The 19,477-nt window shown below is 39.6% G+C and overlaps 1 protein-coding gene across 6 annotated transcripts in view; it reads left to right on the top strand.

Annotated features, from left to right (window-relative positions):
* The window catches only part of Cyld (CYLD lysine 63 deubiquitinase), a 59,661-nt gene extending 41,167 nt beyond the window's left edge, over nucleotides 1–18,494 (top strand). For all 6 annotated transcript variants that reach the window (XM_004643394.3, XM_004643395.3, XM_023703501.1 and 3 more), the window contains 8 exons: nucleotides 562–684; nucleotides 6,345–6,436; nucleotides 7,386–7,452; nucleotides 12,306–12,438; nucleotides 13,809–13,917; nucleotides 14,855–14,973; nucleotides 15,242–15,458; nucleotides 16,968–18,494. In XM_004643394.3, coding sequence (XP_004643451.1) covers nucleotides 562–684; nucleotides 6,345–6,436; nucleotides 7,386–7,452; nucleotides 12,306–12,438; nucleotides 13,809–13,917; nucleotides 14,855–14,973; nucleotides 15,242–15,458; nucleotides 16,968–17,152 — 1,045 coding nt within the window. In that variant the 3' untranslated portion in view covers nucleotides 17,153–18,494. The remainder of the gene's footprint in view (nucleotides 1–561; nucleotides 685–6,344; nucleotides 6,437–7,385; nucleotides 7,453–12,305; nucleotides 12,439–13,808; nucleotides 13,918–14,854; nucleotides 14,974–15,241; nucleotides 15,459–16,967) is intronic.
* Nucleotides 18,495–19,477: the final 983 nt, after the last annotated feature.

Here is a 19,477-nt window from a genome sequence, read left to right on the forward strand (position 1 = left end):
AATCACCATCTCTGCATGCCCCAGGGGCGGGGCTGGCATGGCAGGCCTGGGGATTGAACCCCCAGCCCCTGCACCTGCTTGCAGGTGCTTTAATCAGCTGAGCTATTTGGCTGGCTCAAGGAACTTCAGGACTTTGCAAGGTAGCAGAAAGGGAAAGAGGAGTAGAGTAGAGTGTTTGCTCTGAGAAGTGGTTTCCACACTTCCTCCTATGGTATATGTTTGTAGTGTGACTCAGATTTGTGGGCCCTCTTTTAGCTTTTGCACAGAAGTTTGATTTCTTAATATGCTTGGGGCATATTTTTATCCTTTAACACTGTCAGTCTATAGTTTGCCTTCTCGGGGGTTAGTTTTCTCTCCATTGTGAAAAGCTCTCTGGGCTCTGATGATTGAACTATGGGAGTCCTTACAGGACTCTTAGGTCCCTGTGTTCCTGAAAAATATGGATGTCTATGCTGCTTGCTGCTTAGGCTGCTTCTTTTTCTTTATGCTTCTTTTTAGAATTGGTTTCCTGACAAATGACATGTTTATAACATGAGAAAAAATACTGTTTTTATTTTGCAGCTTATTTGCTTTTAGTTCTGTTTTGGACACTGTGTTACTTAGACCCAAAGAAAAGAATGATGTAGAGTATTACAGTGAAACGCAGGAACTACTGAGGACGGAAATTGTTAATCCTCTGAGAATGTAAGTAGACGATGCATATTTGCCTTTAGATGTTCTGTTTGCTCTTTTCTGGTATAGGAATTGCTTTATGCCCTGCTTTCATGTAATAGAGAAATGCGTGAAAGTTAATTCTCTTGGTGAAGCACTGATTATTATTTTTTAAAGCTTTGGTTCCTGTACTTCCATGGGTTATTTAAGTCTGGCTGATATATAGAATATAGTATACTCATGAAATGAATTAAACCATATGGGTAAGATACTACAAGTTAATAGTTGCAGAAGACTTAGAGAAGCGGATCTGTGGTGCTTAGGCTTCTTATCTTTTGAAATAATCTGTTGAGCCCTGCATGATCCTAACAGCGATCATGCTTATTGATGAAAGCTCTGCAGTCTGGCTTCTCAAACTTAATTCTACCTCAAAGAGATAGAAAAAGAGAAATTTTTTTTTGTAGAATGACTACTATTTAACATTTCTTTCCTAGAAACAGATGACATATATTTTAGTAATATGTTTTTTGTTTAAAGAAATATATTTAGGTCTCTATCTGTTGCCTTTACCAAGGTGATTCTGTTTTCTAGTTTAGGAATTATGCCTGTGTCTGCTTTTTGGGTCCTAGGAAGCTGTTTGTAATGGTGCAAGCACAAGTGACAGAGACCATCTATAAAGGCTTGATAAGTGCATTAGTAATGTATTGATGATGTCACATTATACATTTTAAACTGAGAAGAATTAGAGCCATAACTCATAAAACAGTTTTGTTCATTGAGGAGCACAGAGTGCAAACTGTAATTTACAGGCCATAGTAAAAGGTGAAAGATTTATACGATCTGAAGAGAAACCAGAGTATAACAGGCCATAGTAAGTTAAATTTAAATTTTGGGATCTACTTTTTTTTATTTGACAATTAAAACTAAAGATAGCTAGATAGAAGATTTTGATCAAAAAGCCAGAAATTTAGCGAGCATTTTGAATAACCTACTGTGTCACATGAATAGGGAAGTAAGCTATAAAAGAGTAGATTTTCCCACTTGTACTATTTTTCTTAAACTCTATAATTATGTTATGATTTATGAGAATTGTGAGTATTGATTTTCACATTTGGTCCTAGGCAAACATTTAAACAGACTTGTAATTTCCTCTCCAAATAAATGATACTAGATTAGGACAAATCAGATTCCAAACTCTGAGGCAGTAATGGGGAGCCTTTTAGAGACCGAGTGCCCAGACTGCAACCCAGAGCCACTTATTTATTGCAGAGTGCCAGTAGTGCGCATAGACCTGAGTAGTGAGGTTTTAGTTTAGAAAAAACCGTTGTTATCTGGTGCTTGGTTGCTAGGATGATGTGGCTGATGTGCTAGCAGACAGGGCTCTCTGCCCGCTGTGGCGTACTCGCGTGCCATGGGCTGGCCACCACTGCTCGGAGGAGCTGGGCGTGTAGCTCAGTGTAGCTCAGGGGTGCAGTGCCTGCCTGGCAAACGTGAGGTCCTGAGTTTGAGTCCTTGTACCAAGAGAGAAAGAAAGAAAGTGTCCACCGATGATGCCAATTACATCATAAAGACACATTGTTGTGGCTGTCTAATTCCTACATTTATTCTTTAGAATGTTTCTATTGATGAATTATTATTTTTAATTTTATGAGTTTTATGATATTAAACAATGAATACTTGACTGGAAAGCAGTACCCAAAACTAAAGCATTTAATTTTTAATATTTATTGAATGTTTATAAAAAAGCATCAGCATTTTTCAGCAACAAATGTTTTTGGGTGTACAAAGCCTAAAAAGACCCCAGAAATAAATTTCTATATGAACCACAATAAAAATATCAATATAACTTCACAAAAAATAATCTGGGGCCAGTGAGGTAGCTCAGCAAACTAAGCAGCTACTTAGGAAGCACAGGGACTGGGGTTTATCCCGGTACCACATGCTGTGCCAGCTCCACCCCTGGGTGTGCTGAGCTGGCCGTGGAGTTAGGGCATGGTGGTATGCACCTGTAATCCCAGTGCTGGGGAGGCTGAAACAGGAGGATCACTATGAATCCGAGCTACATAGTGAGACCTTGTAACAACCAAATACATGAAAGAAAAATATTTAAAAATCTGTACTTTGATTACCACATAGAAGGCAGTCTCACACTGGACCGCAGCACTTTCCATCCACACGTATCACTCACACAGACAGCACGTGTATTACTTCTCACTTTTTTTGTAGGGCGCACTTGACATCTCACTGGTCTTGCTGTTTCATTAGATGGCTCTTATATTATACAAGGTGTAAAATATCAATAAAAGTTTAGGTTTTTAATGTGTATTGCATGTTTAGAATAAGCATCAACGTTTTCACATCAGCTGTGTACTTGCAAAGCCTAAAAGGTACCATCAGAAATAAAGTCCTATGTGAATTACAGTGAAAATACCAGTAGAACTCTGCCACGAAAATAATCTCTGCCTTAATTGTCATGCCTAAGGCAGTCTTCACAAATGACAACTGCATGTTCCACGCACGCACCTCACTTCCACTGACAGCACATGTCCTTAGCTTTCCTTTCCTGTGTGGCATGCTGTTCTCTTTGTTTCCACCAGCTCAGCCCACCCTGAGGGCAGGGCTGCCATGGCACGTCGTGCCGGGATCGAGTTGAGGTCCCCTGCGGCTGTCTAAGCTTGCCTAAGCAGATGCTTTCGACCCCTGAGCTATCTCACCGGCCCGGCAGGCCACTCTTGTCTCCTTTCTTGTCTTCCTCGTTTGCCAGGAGCTTCTTAGTATTTTACAACATGCACTTAGTAGGAAAATAAGATATCAGTAATATAAAATATCAAATATATGACTCCTTAGAGTAAACCAACATTTTCACATCAGCTGTTTACTTGCTTTCAAAACCTGAAAGATAACATGAGAAATAAACACCTCTGTGAACTACAATGTAAATAGAAACAGAAGTTTGCCGCAGAAATAATCTTGGCTTCAACTGTCCCACCAGAAGTGGGCCTCACCTGTGAAGGCAGCACATTCTGTACACAAGTATCGCTTCCACTGATGGCACCTTTTTTTTCCTGTCCTTTGTTTGTGGGGCGCAGTTGATATCTTTTGGTTTTCCTGTTGTCATAGTAGGTCTCTGTGGTGCTGGTCTTCCTGTTCACCCGTAGGCTTACTAGTGTGCTCCACAATTTTTTTGTATAGTACCCTGGGCAGAAACGTTTTGCTTTTTCCTCTGCTATAAATGATCTCTTACAAGTGCCAGTTCCAGTCCTCTAAGAAAATTTCTCTGTGGTGTTTTGTACTTGGATTTTCTTTATGAGCTATTAAACTGTTTATGCCAAACATGTTTAGGAACATGGGAAACAGCCATTGGCCAATGCTTTGTGAGTGCTATCAGGTGCTGCATAACTTACCAACAGTAGCTACTCTGCCTTTGGTCAGTTCTTGCTCCGCCTCACTGTCACAGGAACTTTGCCTCATGTGGCCAGAGTCCAAGTCATTATCATCTTTGTCATCCATACATAAATCTAATGATTCACTTTTTAGCCACCTCCAGAACTTGCAAATCTGGTTTTTCATGTGCCATTGTACTTAATTGGGCTACTTCTACTAGAAAAATCAAAACAAAACTTTTTTTAAAAAAAACAAAAACCTGCCGGTGAGATGGCTCAGTGGAATAAGCGCTTCCCCAGCAAGCTCAAGGGTCTGAGTTCAGTCCCCGGTTCTGCCAAAAAAAAAAAAAAAAAAAAAACAAAACCAAAAACCTTATGGGGCTGGCAAGATAGCTCAGTGGTCTAAAGCTCCAGCGTACGCAAGCTTAGGCAGGTGCAGGGGACCAAAGTTCAATCCCCGACATCACATACAGTATCAGCCCCACCCCTTGGGTGGACTGAGCTGAGGGAAAGAAAAAAAAAAATGAACAAAGAAAAAACCCTTAAATGCACAAAAATTTAGCAGTGAGTATTTCATGAATAAAACTCACCTGTTGCTGCTTTGAGCTCCCGTACACACCTTGCTGTTCATCTGCTGACTGGGTGCATGCCTGTAGATGGGTGTTTTGCTTTTCTGAGGCACACTTACTGGGAGTCACACCCATATTCCATTATGGTAAAAATACATGTTTATGTAAAGAAGTGTGATGTGGGTGTATTTTATCCCTTCTGATGCTCTGGTAAACATACACAAAAGCTGTAAGAGGTAGCATCATGTGGAGCAAATTCCCAGTTTTGCACACAGGCATGCATCTTGCTGTTTGTTCATCAAGGCAAGTGGGTAAGCACAAAGACTGCTTCCTGTAGCCCCCATGAGCAGCTAGTAAGATGCACACTTGGTTACTATTATGCAAGTACAAATTTACAGTAGAAAAATATGGGCTAGATTGTTGTAACCCTGAGTTACGCCCTACAGAACGTTACCCTATAGAGTGTGTGGGACATTCTGTGGATCCTGTTGTCCATGACAAGAAGCTTGTCTGAGGGTCTGTATCCAGTCAGAGTCTATGTGTTTGTAGCACCCACATTTCTGTTTTTGCTTTGAGATTGAAATCTTGCTTTCTCCACCACACACTTCTCAGAGGCAGAGACCCTATCTGTCTTTCTCACCTTATTCCTTTTGTAGTTTCAGCGGCAGATAGGTTAGCATAGTAAATAAATGGCAGATGCTTAATATATGTCTGTCGAAGGGAGTTAATAGTGAATGAATAGTCAGTATAAAAGGACACATATAAGATGAGGTGGTTCTCGCTTGCCCTTATGAGCACCATGGTGGCCACCCAGGTCTTCCGAAGCCATTTTTAGAAGTAGAATCTTGTAAAGGATTGACATTGAGCTTATTGAATATGGCCTGTACTCAAAGAGAGAAAGTGACCTAGTGATGCTGGGTTGTTTGATGACTGGTGTAGATTTTCAGTATCTCATGAGTTTCCTTTTTTATTTCCCTTGGTACTGTTCCACCCTTTGGTATGAAAAGAGCTTTCTCTGGGCCAGCCAAATAGCTCAACTCATTAAAGCACCTTCAGGCAGGTGCAGGGGCCAGGGCTTCAATCCCTGGGCCTGCCATGCCAGCCCCACCACTGGGGTGCGCTGAGACCGCAATTGAGACTAGGCATAGTGGTGCACACCTGTAATCCCAGCTCTTGGGAGGCTGTAAACAGGTGGATCACTACTAGTTTGATCTAATTGTGAGACCCTGAACACCCTGTAGACCCTTCCCTAAAATAAAAAAATAAAAAAAAAAAAGAACTTTCTCTCTTAAAATAGTATTATGTTCAGGGCTTGGGGGCTAGCTCAGTAGAATAAGTGCTTGTTTGGCAAATGCAAGGTCCTGAGTTTAATCCCTGGTACCGCAAAAAAAAAAAAAAAAAAAAAAAAAAAAAAAAAAAAAAGGTATATTCTGTTTTATAAAGTGAATTAATTCTTAAGGAAAAATCAGTTAAGAAATTAATCATCACATATATTAAAATTTTTCTCCCATTATTGTATGACAGTTATTTTAAAGTGTATAATAGTGTCTGGGATAATTCTGATACTAGATCTTTAATTTTTCAAGATTTAATAAGTCTATGATTGTATTCTTCAAAAAATTGCTATGTCTGACATATTATAAGTTGGAGTTATGTGTTATTGTTAAGAAATATAACATAATTTATTGTATATGTCAATACCAGTTAAGTAATAGGTTTTTTTTTTTTTTTACTAATACAGATATGGATATGTATGTGCCACAAAAATTATGAAATTGAGGAAAATACTTGAAAAAGTTGAGGCTGCATCAGGATTTACCTCTGAAGAAAAAGGTGACCATCTTCTTTTACAGCATATACATTGAAAAAATCTTGAAACCATGTAAATGTGCTAAATTATTAGTGTGCCTGGGTAGTTTTGTGGTTTAATTTTAAGTTAGATTTGGAAGGCCTAAGGATATAGCTCAGTGACACAAGACTGTAGTGGGGTGCTGGATTCAGATTCCTGGCACCCCCAAACAAATGAACAATAAAAGGAAGATTTGTTTTTTATGTGATATACATTTTTCTCCCTGCTTTGTAAATTCTTCTTCTCTTCTAAAAATACAGTGATGGGCAATAATGAACCCTTTTAAGAGGCAGCCCTCATTGTACTGTATTAAAATGGATGAAAGGTGCCTTCCTTTCCAAAACACTGTAATATTCTGGGTTTTTTCTGTGGTGAAAGAAGGGATACACTGAGTCCTTTGTGTTTCCCACTTAGTTTTTCTTGTAAGAGAGCATTATTAAACAGCTGACTATGATTAAGTGTATGGTTAGTGTTTTAATCTATTCCTAGCTAATGGATTTATGCAAAGATTCAGCCTCTGACTTTGAAATTGTTAGCGGTGTATTTAGCCAACTATTAAGCTTAGAGGCCTGATAATTAACTAACAGTAAGAAAAACAGGGCATACTTCAGATTTGTCCCGCTTATCTTAAACTGCCCAAAGTAAAATTATTTCACTATATGACTCGTTCTACCTTTCAAATGCAAGAGTTATAACACAATTGGAACACAAATTTTCTCATAACATACAAATATTCTTTGTAGCTTTCCTTCATCAGGAAATCTTGAAAACTATGCTTATATTTATTTTTTTTTACATGTATTTGGTTAAAAACTGTGCTTTTAATTGAAGTAATACTGAGTGAATGAAATTGAGTTCAGTATAAAAATGAGTTGAAAAACAATGATTTTAATGTTTTTCCTGTGACTTACTTAGGTTTTAATTTTTTTCTAGATCCTGAAGAATTCTTAAATATCCTATTTCACCACATTTTAAGGGTAGAACCATTATTAAAAATAAGGTAAGCTTTAAATTGTTATAGAGTCATTGGGAAAATACACCATCCTTATTTTACTGCTGTCATTCAGTAGGAATGATTTCCTTACTAATGACTATTTGTTTAGTGCTGTTAATTATGCTAGGTAAGTATAAATACGAATTAATTTTCATCGCTGGCTTTTCTATAGTGTCATACTTAATGAAGAACAAATTCAATGTAAATTTGTATTTTTAATTTTAATCCCAGTAACAAATACTGTTGCAATGCATTTTCTTATGGAACTATGAATATTTTTATAATTTTAATGATCACTTGAAAAAATATTATTCTAAAAATGTAGTTAAACACTGGGAGAACATTGGTTTTTATTACCTGTCACTTAAAGAATCAAGTTAGCCTTATACTAGATCAACAAGCTCTCTCTCTCTCTCTCTCTCTCTCTCTCTCTCTCTCTCTCTCTCAAATCTTCTTGAGACAAGGTTTCATTATACAATTCATGCTGGCCTTGAACTCACTTTGTAGCCCAATCTGGCTTCAAACTTCAGTGATCTTCTCGCTTCAGTCTCCTGAGTACTAGGACTATAGGCATGCACCACCACTCTTGTGCTAAGTTTTGTAACTCAGTCTTTTTTCCTGCCAAGTTGAAGAAAAGCCTTGAATTTAGCACAGAAATGTTCTTAGTGATACATTCTAGATGCTGAGTTTCCAGGCAGTGTAGTGTAAACTGTCTTAGTGGTAGATGTGCCTCCATTCAAACCTGTGTTCCTCTGTTGTAAAGCTTGGTGGTGTACCATCCTTTTCCTTAAAAACTTAAATGTAGACAGGTGCCACCCTCCCCTGTGTCTTCGGTTGTGGTGTTTGATGCCAACGTTGAACAGATGAGCAAGAAGAGATACAGAAGAGGGGAGAGTGCCGCAGTTGTAGCTGGCTATTGTACCAAATGTTCTAGTGAAGAAAATAAAACATGCTATGCAAGCACTTGGTGTACTTATTTATGAGCTAGTCAAAGCCTTGGGTGGACTTGGAAAACCCTTGAGAACTGCCTAGAAATGATTTAATCAAATAAGAAAAAGGAATAATTCCATACTTAATGAAAATAAAATACCATACAATCAATTTTATTGAGATAGATTTTTTGAAAGACACAGGGATGAAAAGTAATTCATTAATTTAAGTAGATTATATTTTAGGTAGGAAGATTAGTTTGCTTATTTATTTATTTTTAGTACCAGGAATCAAATTCACAACCTCACTGTGCCACTGAGCTATATCCCTAGCCCTAGATATGTTTAAGATGTTAATATTTTGTAAAACATTTGACACATAAGCAAGACCTTAATCTGTACCTTTTTTCAAACCCAAGAAAGGGAAGTGATATTAGAGTTCTCTAAAAAATGAAGTGGGTGAAGAATACTTTTTTTAAGAGTTCTATTTTAAGCTTAAAAGGCAAAGCAATAGACATTGAAAAAGTGTTTGATACATGTATAAAATTAGAAGAATTGATCAATAGCAAGCTCAGTAGTATTTCAGTAACTTAGAAGTGAGCTTTCAAACAGATTGTGAAGGAAAGATATATTTAATACATGATATAGGACAGCCAGCAGGCAGTTGAGGAGAAAAAGGTCATTTAAAAAAATCTTTTAAAGAAATAAATTCCATGTGCTTACAACAATTGGTTTTTTTTTGTTTTACTTTTCTGACAAATCTAAGGGGTGTAACCCCTGCCCACATTAGCATGGGCTGAGTAGTGTGGTGCTTTTCTGAAGGAACAGAAGGGGCAAGCACTGCTCAGTCTGAGGGTCCTGGGGCCTTATAGAGTTCTTGTACTCCTTGTGGGTCTGCTGCCCCTTACCCCACCCCCAAGCAGCCTTTTTGTATTTCGATTTGCTGATTGAGGACCCTGAGAAGATATTTTAAGTTAGGCTTTCTTCTCCCCAAGTGCCATCCTCCCCCTGCCATGCACGTGCCTTTCTTCCTAACCCAGGAGGAGTCAGGTGATGGAGCCTATGTTGGATGAGTGCCTTAAATAATAAACCAGTCCAAAAGAAGTTATATTTTTAAGTACCTGAAAAGACAAAAGAAGAGCAAATACAGATGAGAGGTAAGAGCAGATTCGACTAATGGCATCAACTAAAGTTTTAGGCAGACCATAGCACTGGCAGGAAGAGGGTGTGTGCCCCCTGCAGGGCAGTGACTGAGGTAGGCGCTCCTGAGGCAAGGCCAGCAGGACCATCAGATGAGGCCCCCAGAGAGCGAAGGCCAGCCATGGAAGTGGGGTTTTGACCAGAGGCCCAAGGAGGTGCTAGAGAGAATAGGGAAGCAGTAGTGTCTCATGAATTTTCAGAATTTTTTTGACAGGCTTAAATTCTAAGAATAAAGATGTACAGAATTCCTCAGGAACCAGGATTAAATTACCACTCAGACATGTATTACAAGATGCACTTTAGTAAGACAAATTGAATTGGGAATAGAGGAGTGGGATGCGAGAAACAGGGAGGAATCAAGAAATTGGTAAATTTGGCAAAGTAGAGCTTAACATTTAAAAACTAGTGATAATGACTGTAGAACTCATCGTGACTGTGTGTGTATTTGATGAAGTGAAACTAAAGGCACGATTACTAACGAGAGAGGATGGTAATTGGAGGTGGGCAGAAGAAACAAGAAGTGGAATAACCTTGGCAATCAGGAAACACAGACGTAGAGGAATTGGGGTTGCATTCCTGAATACTTCTCCTTACAGAACAGTCTGGGTATTGTTACTTGAATAGGTCCCATCTGTACCATATTTGGTGGTGCTTGGTAGCCCCGAGCCCATAAAGAACTTTAGGGACTGGCCATTACAGTCTGCATCACAGGGCAGAGAGTTTGCAGTTGCACGATCCATGAGCATTTTTGTCTTTTCTGTTAATGTCCGTTCCCTTGTGAAATGAGCCAATTGGTGTCCTCTGCCCTTCGGTTTTCCTTAGTGGAGAGTGTGCTAGTGTGTGTCACTCATTTCAGCATAATTGTGCTAGCTTCCTGGGGTTCTGTAGGGTTTCCCTTCTGTGACTTGAGTGAGGGTGTCTTCACCCCTCCCACTCTTGTGGCCTGTGTCCCAAAGCTACACATGCCTGTTCCATGTTTCTGGTCCCTTCTCCGTGTATGCAACTTAGTGTTCCCTTCAGCCACCATCCCTTCCCCTCCAGCCATCATCATTGCTTGTTCCTGTTAACACTACTCATTTCCATTATGTCCTTTCTTTCCTCTTATTTTTCTTTGCTTCCTATTAATTTTGCTATGCTTTTTGGCTGTCACAGAAAAAAATTGGACTTTTGACATTATATCTTCCTCTGATCTTGATTTGCTGTGTAGTCTGTCCTTCTTTAGTTCTCAAGATCTTCATTTAAAAAAAAAATGATCTAGATTTTCTAAGGGCCTGAAGGCATGTGCACATTTGTTTCCCTGCTTCAAGCATCTAATGCAGTTTGGTACTTTCTAGATTTTAACAATGAAGTTGAGTTAACTGATTTTACCTTCTGACTATTACTGTTCACACAGTGCTGCTTCTTTTTTTTTCCCATAATTTTATTGAGAAACAAATAGCAATGAGACAGTTTCAAATCAAATTAGTAGGACAGTTTCAATAATTAATACATTGCATATTGTTTTCTTAGTGGTTATTTGTTGTACAAGATGCAGACATGATATCCTGTTTACAAACGCTATTAGAATAAATCCCTCTATTCATTGAATTAAGAGAAATGTAGCTGTATGTCTATCTTAACTATTTTGAATATATAGATACAAAATGGTCGTTCCTTTGTATCCCCTTTTTTTGGTTTAGTTTTGTCATTTAAATATTATAGGTGTGTGAATTCAGCAAAATATTCCAAAATAGTCCAGTAGTCCATAATAGTATTAGGTTTTCCATATGACTGGCAATGTCAGAAGTTGTTGACTTGAGTCTTTTATAGCTCAGCATGATAATGTGGCTTTACTTCTTATACTTCATTTTTATACTTTTCTGCTGGATGGTTAAGACCAAGATAAAGCAAGACCTTTGTAACAAGAATTGTAGCTTTTGTATCTGATAAGGTCAGTCAAAATACCCTCAGGATTTATCCTGAAACGCTGTACCGCAGTTTGTAGATCCTTTGCCATGGTCTGCCATGTGGATGAGTCATGGCCATTGCTTGACCAGTTTGCTCTCTGTGAAAGCCTGAGAGAATGTTTTCTCTCCATCTGACTCCCCTTAGGCACACTCTACATCATTGATCACTTTCCTCTGTGGCCCCATAATCTCCTTGATCAGAAAATTTGGGACACTACTGAGTTGCATGACGTTACAGTACAGGTTCTCATATGTCCTGAGTCTTCATTGACCTTGAAAGGCTAGGGCCAAAATGTTGGCTGTCCTTGTGGCCCTCCTTTTTCTGTAATTTTTGGCCTGCAAACTTAGGTTGTTAACCCTCCAGGAAAGAAGGTTATTGCTATTACCATACAACCTAGGCTGTTGAGCTTAACTGCACTATCTGTCTGAATATCAAACATCTTAGGCATAACATGGAGCAGGTATTTTTCATCAAGTATTGATATGTTAAACTTTAAGTCACACAGTGCTTCTTGACTAGAGATATTATTCTGTGAGTTTTCTTCTCGTCACCAAGAGAACGTCTCAAAAACTAGGATAAGAAATTACTTACAGTCTTTCGTATAAATATATTTAATTATTTCATCTGAATTTTCTTTTCTACCATTGTCCAGACCACCTGAAGAAGTTGCCCTATCAATTTTATGGGGTTTCTTTTGTCCTCAGATCCTGCTGGAACAAGTTCACATTCTGATTTAAGCATTTAATAAATAAGTCATATGTGTTCTTTTCTGCATGTTCTTAGATCAGCAGGTCAAAAAGTGCAAGATTGTTACTTCTATCAGATTTTTATGGAAAAAAATGAGAAAGTTGGCGTCCCTACAATTCAGCAGTTACTAGAATGGTCGTTTATCAACAGTAACCTGAAATTTGCGGAGGTCAGTGTCACTGCTGTGTGTGAAAGCCTGGGGGATTGTGCGGAGAACTATCAGTCAGTGCCTGCAAATTGAACCAACTCAAACTAGCTGTTAAAAAACACGGATTTGACAAAAACATGAAGTAGTTCAACTTTGTCTGTGTAGAAAATGTATTAGACTGAAGTTTGACCTTTATAGATTTTTTTGTGCCATAACCCACCAAGCTAATTTGTAACTTGAAAATCCTGAAGTAGCTTAACACAAAAAGTAGGATTTTAAAAAATTGCTATTTTCCACAAATACGTTATCTAAATGTATCAAGAGAGAAAATTTACTTTTCCTCTGTTCATGAAGACATAAGACATCGATCAGTTCACTTACTGTGAACTGAACAAATGATGCAAATAAGCTTTCTTTTTACTATCTCCTTAGTAATTTTATAATTTTAGTAAGTGCATGTATGTTTTTTTTGTTGTTGTTATGTTACCTCTGAAGGGAGGTTTTTAAAACAATTGTTATTACTATTTTTATTATTTACTGATACAGGTTCTTGCTATGCAGCTTGGACTCTTTCTGTCTCAGCCTTTCCAGTGCTGGGATTACAGGCATGCCCTACCACATCTGGTTTCAGGGCTGGCATGGCCTATGGCTGGCACAGCATGAGGTACTGGGGATCAAACCCGGGTCCTTGCGCTTGCCAGGCAGGCCCTTAGACCACCGAGCTAGCTCCCCAGCCCAGGATGATATTCTTGATATACAAACTAATAAGAAATTGTTTTATCGGTCTCCCCCCCTGGGCTAGGGAGATAGCTCGACTCTCTTAAGCATCTGCCTGGCAAGTGCGAGGACCTGGTTCGATCCCCGATACCACATGTTGTGCTGATCCGGAAACAGAGAGTGGTGGCACATGCCTGTAATCCCAGCACTGAGGAGGCTGAGACTGGAGGATCACTACGAGTCTCAGTCTTAGCTGCCAGTGAGACCCTGTATCAAATAAGTAAATAAAAAGATTTTAAAAAATGTATCATCCTTCTGTGATGACAGTTTCTATATAGTTGTTGAAATACTTTATCAAAAACTTTATTTATAAAAACCCAATATAAAATGACACAAGGTAGTTCTTATGCTATCTGGGCCTAAGACTGTTGAACCCCGGCCTTCTGGGTCTTGCAGGGTCACATGACGGGTGACTAGAAGACTGGTGGCTGGGACCACATTGCTTCCATGGTCCATGTTCACTGGGTGGGTCTTGTTTTCTCTGCCATCAACATTAAGATGAAAATTACTTGCTCTGACAGTGGTGACTATTGCCATTTCATAAGGAAGTATTTTTTTTCTCAGCACTTTGATTTTTTTTCTAAAACTGTGTTTTTCTGTCTCTTGCTCTTTAGGCACCATCATGTCTGATTATTCAGATGCCTCGATTTGGGAAAGACTTTAAATTATTTAAAAAAATTTTTCCTTCTTTGGAATTAAATATAACAGATTTACTTGAAGACAGTAAGTATAAGGTTTTTGAGCTTGTTTTGTTTGTATTTTAGAAATAGCCAGTCAGGCTATTCTTATTGGTTGCGGATGTGATACCTCGAAAAGGCAGTGCGGTATGCGAAGAGCCTCAAAATATCAAGCCACTAATTTTAGTTTTAGGAATTTATTCTGAAAAAAACATAATGAGAGATTAAAGTAAATATTTTATAGGTAGATTTCATATTGTCATAAGAAATTGGAAACAACCTGAGTGTTAATAAGAGGGCAGTAGTTAACTTAATTATATATCTATACAATGAAACTTCTCTTAAAATTCATGTTTTTGAAGATCATTATGTTTGAAAATGGTCATGAGATAGTACTGAGTTAAAAGTACAGACATTGGTAGACACTTAATGTGGACATCTGACTCTGTAAATACCTGTGCACATACAGTTATGTAAATATTCAGACATAAAGTTGAAGAAAATTCACAGTAATATTGACAGCGGTTTTCTCTTGCTAAGATTGTGATACTTTTAGGTTTTTTCCTTCTACATTTTTGTGTCTTGAATTTTCATTGGTGAACACTTTATGATCAGAGGAGAAAACACTCTAAAATGTGTTTTTTAAAAAGAAGCTATGGTCAAAAAGGATGTCTTTAATGATGTCTCCAATCTAGGAACATTTAACTTAAAGTTTAAAAGAGTGTGAGAATGATAGACTTTTTGAAGCCCTGAATATTTTCTTTTTAATAAAAGAATGTTTGTTTTTTGTAGTACTAGAAATTGAACTATATCTGCATCCCTTTTAAAATTAATTTTGAAACATGGTCTTGCTAAGTTGCCCTGAGAGGGCTCAAATCTTCGATCCCCCTGCCTCAGCCTCCTAGAGTTCAGGGATTAAAGGGGTGCACCCGTGCCCGGACATTTTGAAAGGCCCCTCACCTCTGCTCCCTGCTCCACTGCAGCTCCCCGGCAGTGCCGGATCTGCGGCGGCCTCGCCATGTACGAGTGCAGAGAATGCTACGATGACCCGGACATCTCGGCAGGAAAGATCAAGCAGTTCTGCAAAACCTGCAACACTCAAGTAAGCAGCCCCGCTGGATTATCTCTTGTAGAACAGTAAGTTATGTGTACTTGAAAACAGAGTTCAGGTTTTAAAAGGTTTTTAACTCATACTTAACTTTAGAAATTCTTAATAAAATGGTATTATGTCTGCCTCTGCTTGGGGACTGAGAGACTTCTGTGAAGTAGCTGGTTGCCATTTCTGTGGATGCTGTGAAAGTAAGTGGAGTTCCTCTACTTGACGCATCTCGTTAGCTCACTTGTGGTGTTCTCTTCATTGTCTATTTTAGGTCCACCTTCATCCCAAGAGGTTAAATCATAAATATAACCCAGTGTCACTTCCCAAAGATTTGCCTGACTGGGATTGGAGACACGGCTGCATCCCCTGCCAGAAGATGGAGTTGTTCGCTGTGCTCTGCATAGAAACGAGCCATTACGTAGCCTTTGTGAAGTACGGGAAAGACGACTCTGCCTGGCTCTTCTTCGACAGCATGGCCGACCGGGATGGTATGTCCAGCCTGTCTCCTGCATGTGGCAGCCTGTGGGCTTGCAGTGAGGTAGTTCTCAGCGGTTCTCAGAACTGTTTGTTCTGAGTAATAAGATATTTTGTTTGGTAAGAAAATCCTTTCAGGAATATCTTGATGACACAGACTTTAATCATGAAATGCCTTAATACCCTGCTGTTATTATTCCTTATAATAGCAACATTGTAAGCCATAATATTTTTATGTTATTTTGACATGTGTATGCTCATTGTTAAGAATAGATTACTAACATTCTCATGTGAGGGCTGAAAGATTTTGTTTTCCTCTCCCCCCCACCTCTTTTTTTTGTGTGTAAACCATAATAGGCTTGAACAAAGAGTTGTACCAAAGCTGTCAGAACAGTAAGTCCTTTTACCTAACTTTTTGAAAGATGGAAATGCATCCCATTTTTCTGATATGAAAGCTGAGGTCACATAGCTTGTATTTAATTTTTGATCTCATGCTTTTTTTTTTTTAAGTACTAAACTGTGTTATCTTTGAAATGACAAAAGCTAAGACCAGAAGTAAACACCCTCCTGGAAAATGAGCCTGTTTTGCATTTAATGTGTTTTTCCCTAAAAATGTGGCTGAACTGTACTCTCTAGGATATAAATCATTATTTAATACATCTGAGGACCAGGGTCCTGAGGAGGTTTCGAGAACGACACGTCTGTCACAACAGCTTCTCTGACCTCTGTGTAGCTCTCAGGTTAGGGCTAGCATCAGGCACAGTTGGGAAGTAGGACACCTGTCCCTGCATTTTCTGGACTTTCTTGAGCCCCGAGCCTGAGGTCTTCTGTGTGGCCCTCTGAACACCTAAGACCCCTCCCCTAGTGGCATCCATTAATTGACAGATGCCCAGCTCCAGACCAGGAGTTCTCAGCCTTTTCTCAGCCTTCAGATGCCTGAGCAGTGCAGCCCAGCCCCATCTGTAAATGCGCCTGTGCATCTGACTGTGTGACCTAAAGGCTGACCCCTGGCATTTGGGAAAGCCATCAGGAGGGCCTGAAAAGCCCTTCTTCAGAGTACCATGATACAGTTTGATGCCGCGTAAAACAAGCCATGCTAAACATGTGCACAGATTTGTAAAAGTTGAGGGCTGGACCTGCTCCAGATTGGACAGTCTTAGAGTGAAGTATGCTGGGATGCAGCCTCTCGGAGGGCTGTGGAGATGTGAGGAACTAAGCCGGTCCCAAATGGAACGCACAAGGAAGCCTGGAAGGCAGGCGTGAGCCTTTCCTCAGGATGCTTCCTTTTACCAATTTCATTTACTCTTAGTCCCAGAATCTTTTCAGAAGCCAAGAGATGAGAAAACCGTCATATGGTAGAAGAGCCTTTAACTTCTAGAAATCATAAGTAAAATAAGATTATTTGGATCCCAAAAGTCAGCCTTTACTAAATCAGAGGATTATCCAGCAGGCTTGGGGTGCGGGGTCAGCAGCGAGAGGCTGTAGGACATCACTGCCCTAAAGTGCTACCCTCCTTCTCACAGGTGGCCAGAATGGCTTCAACATTCCCCAGGTGAGCCCCTGCCCAGAAGTGGGCGAGTACCTGAAGATGTCTCCCGAGGACCTGCACTCCTTGGACTCCAGGAGAATCCAAGGCTGTGCTCGCAGACTGCTTTGTGATGCGTACATGTGCATGTACCAGAGTCCGACCATGAGCCTGTACAAGTAGCCGGGCCGGCCCGAGAGGCGGAGAGACTGAGCCCCGGACCTCAGGGCTGCGTCTTCCTGGAGCTGGCGTTCTGTTCCTCGCCCGTTGCCGGCAATGGGCGTCTGTGCGGTGGCGATTCCGGAAAGGACTCCCGTGCTTCACAACCAACTGCTTATGTGTTCCTGAAGTATTTAATAAGAAGCATTTTGCACTCTAGAGAGTATGTTTGTGTTGGTTTTATAAGAAGTCTAAATTAATACCTAAAGCTTTAAGTTAACTGCATTGATTACATGATATTTTTTAGAAGCATACAATTTTAATTGTGACAGTTTAAAACCTCTCTTAGTCCATTGACAATGTAAATAAATGTTTCTTCTTTCTGGACCAAGGATATGAAATAATTTTTCCTTTGTAGCCAGCGGCTGCCGTGAGGAAGACGTAGTTCGGTTTTCTTCAGTCTCCGCTCGCGCCGGCCGTGGCAGGTGTGCCGCGCCTGCCTGGCTAGTTCCTTCTCCCTGCTGCCGACTCCTGCATGGCTGCACCCCGCTGAGCTTCTGTGTTGCAGTTGCGCTCAGAAAAATCCCGCGGTTCCCTCAGTGGTGTTGTTTTCTATTTGTTCCGATTTTGAGATAAATGCGTGATTCTGTTATAAATGTCCAATTTTCATGTACTTTCCCTGGAGGATTGGGGTGATCAGCAATTGAAGCTCTTCAGTCCTTGTAACTGTCAACTAATAGGATGTTTTTGCACACTATTTTATGTGACAAGGCGCAGAAAGTTTTATGAAAAGATCGAAATAATAAGTAAATAACGATTCCTATACAAATACATAGTCCATGAGAAAATCCAACATCTAGAATTACTCCTTAATATTTCCCTGGAAGGCTATATTAGATATTTAATCCTTTATTTAAATAAATAAGAGGCTTTTTTAAAAAAAAATTAATCTGTTATTTTGAGTAAGGCGGTTACTTTAAGTTTCATCAGTCAACCAGTTCACTCAGTAAATTTTTTGGTTTTGCTTGAAATAAATGATGGTCTGAGTCATATTTTATTGAACTGTTAGCAGTAGCTTCATCCTCCCTTTGATTAAAGAAGTAGAAAATGGATGTGTTCTAGGTAGATCCATAGTGTGTGTTTAGACCACAGTAAATGTTGTAAACTAGCATCATAGAGTATAAATGTCAGTGCTGTGGACGGTGTATTCCTTGAGTATTGTTTTGTGATATCCTTGTGTTTTTGGAATGACTTTCTAACCTTGCAGAAAGACAGAAAAGATGTCATATGTATGATAGCATATGACTGTACAATATTGAATGTTAAAAAATTGGAAAGAGTCTTTACCAACCCTGTAGTTATTTTTTTTAAGATATCTGGTTTTATCATTCCATTTTGCTAATATTTATTAGCTTTTTAAATCATAATAAAGTACAAAACTTTTCCATCTTATACCCTTTTCATTTTTTGAAGTGAACAAGTAGATTTTTTTTTTTTTTGAAACTAGGTTTTGTTCTGCTTATGTTGGGCTATGAAATGACAGCTAGATGAGGGTTAGGCTGAGAACTCACTGTGCGGCCAGCTCTGTCCTTTTCCCTAGGGACAGATGGGGGTATGGGATGCAGCGTCTTAGGTTCTACTCTAGCTCTGACCATCTGAAGTCCAGCCACTGCATTGCTGATAGGGACTGTGTGAAGAACAGGTGCAGGCGAACCAGTGTGATTCCAGCAGGAGAGCTGAGGGAGTGGTTAGACATCTGCATCTAGATAGGGCTAGAGACAGAAGATATAGTTCTTTTTCTGTAGAAAAGGAAACAAAATGCAAGGTGGGGAAGATTCCTGGCCAGCTGCATGCCGGAGACTTGCTTACAAGCCAGTTTGATTCCAAATTCCACAGGGTGGGGCCCTTGTCAGTGGACGGGGCCTCATCCCAAAATGGGGCTCAACATTTGCTCTAGCTCATTGCTGGGGAAGGGAGCCAGTGGAAACGGAGACCCCGTGCTCTTGCCCTACTCTGGAGGTTCACCAGGATGTCCAGAGAAGCCTCTTCCCTCATCTGTCCCTCTGTGCTCTGAGCAGTCCCTCCTTGTTCTTCCAGCAGGGCCTGGGGTGCATGCGTGGATGGCCAGTGTGCCTCCTGAGTTGTTTAGCTTTCAGTTTTATGTTTCCTCTAGTATTCTGTTCGCTTTGAAAATGTTTTGATTATCATTTTTCCTCACCATATTTCCATTCAAGATGATAATATAGAATCATCTTTGTGTCATGGTTCATGCCTCATAGCTACAAATACAGCAAGTCGTGTTCTTCCACCTCCAAGTAGCTACATGTGTGTTTATTGTGTGTTTCTGTG

The sequence above is a fragment of the Octodon degus genome, unplaced genomic scaffold, assembly GCF_000260255.1.
Source record: "Octodon degus isolate 3935 unplaced genomic scaffold, OctDeg1.0 scaffold00173, whole genome shotgun sequence".
NCBI lineage: Eukaryota > Metazoa > Chordata > Mammalia > Rodentia > Octodontidae > Octodon > Octodon degus.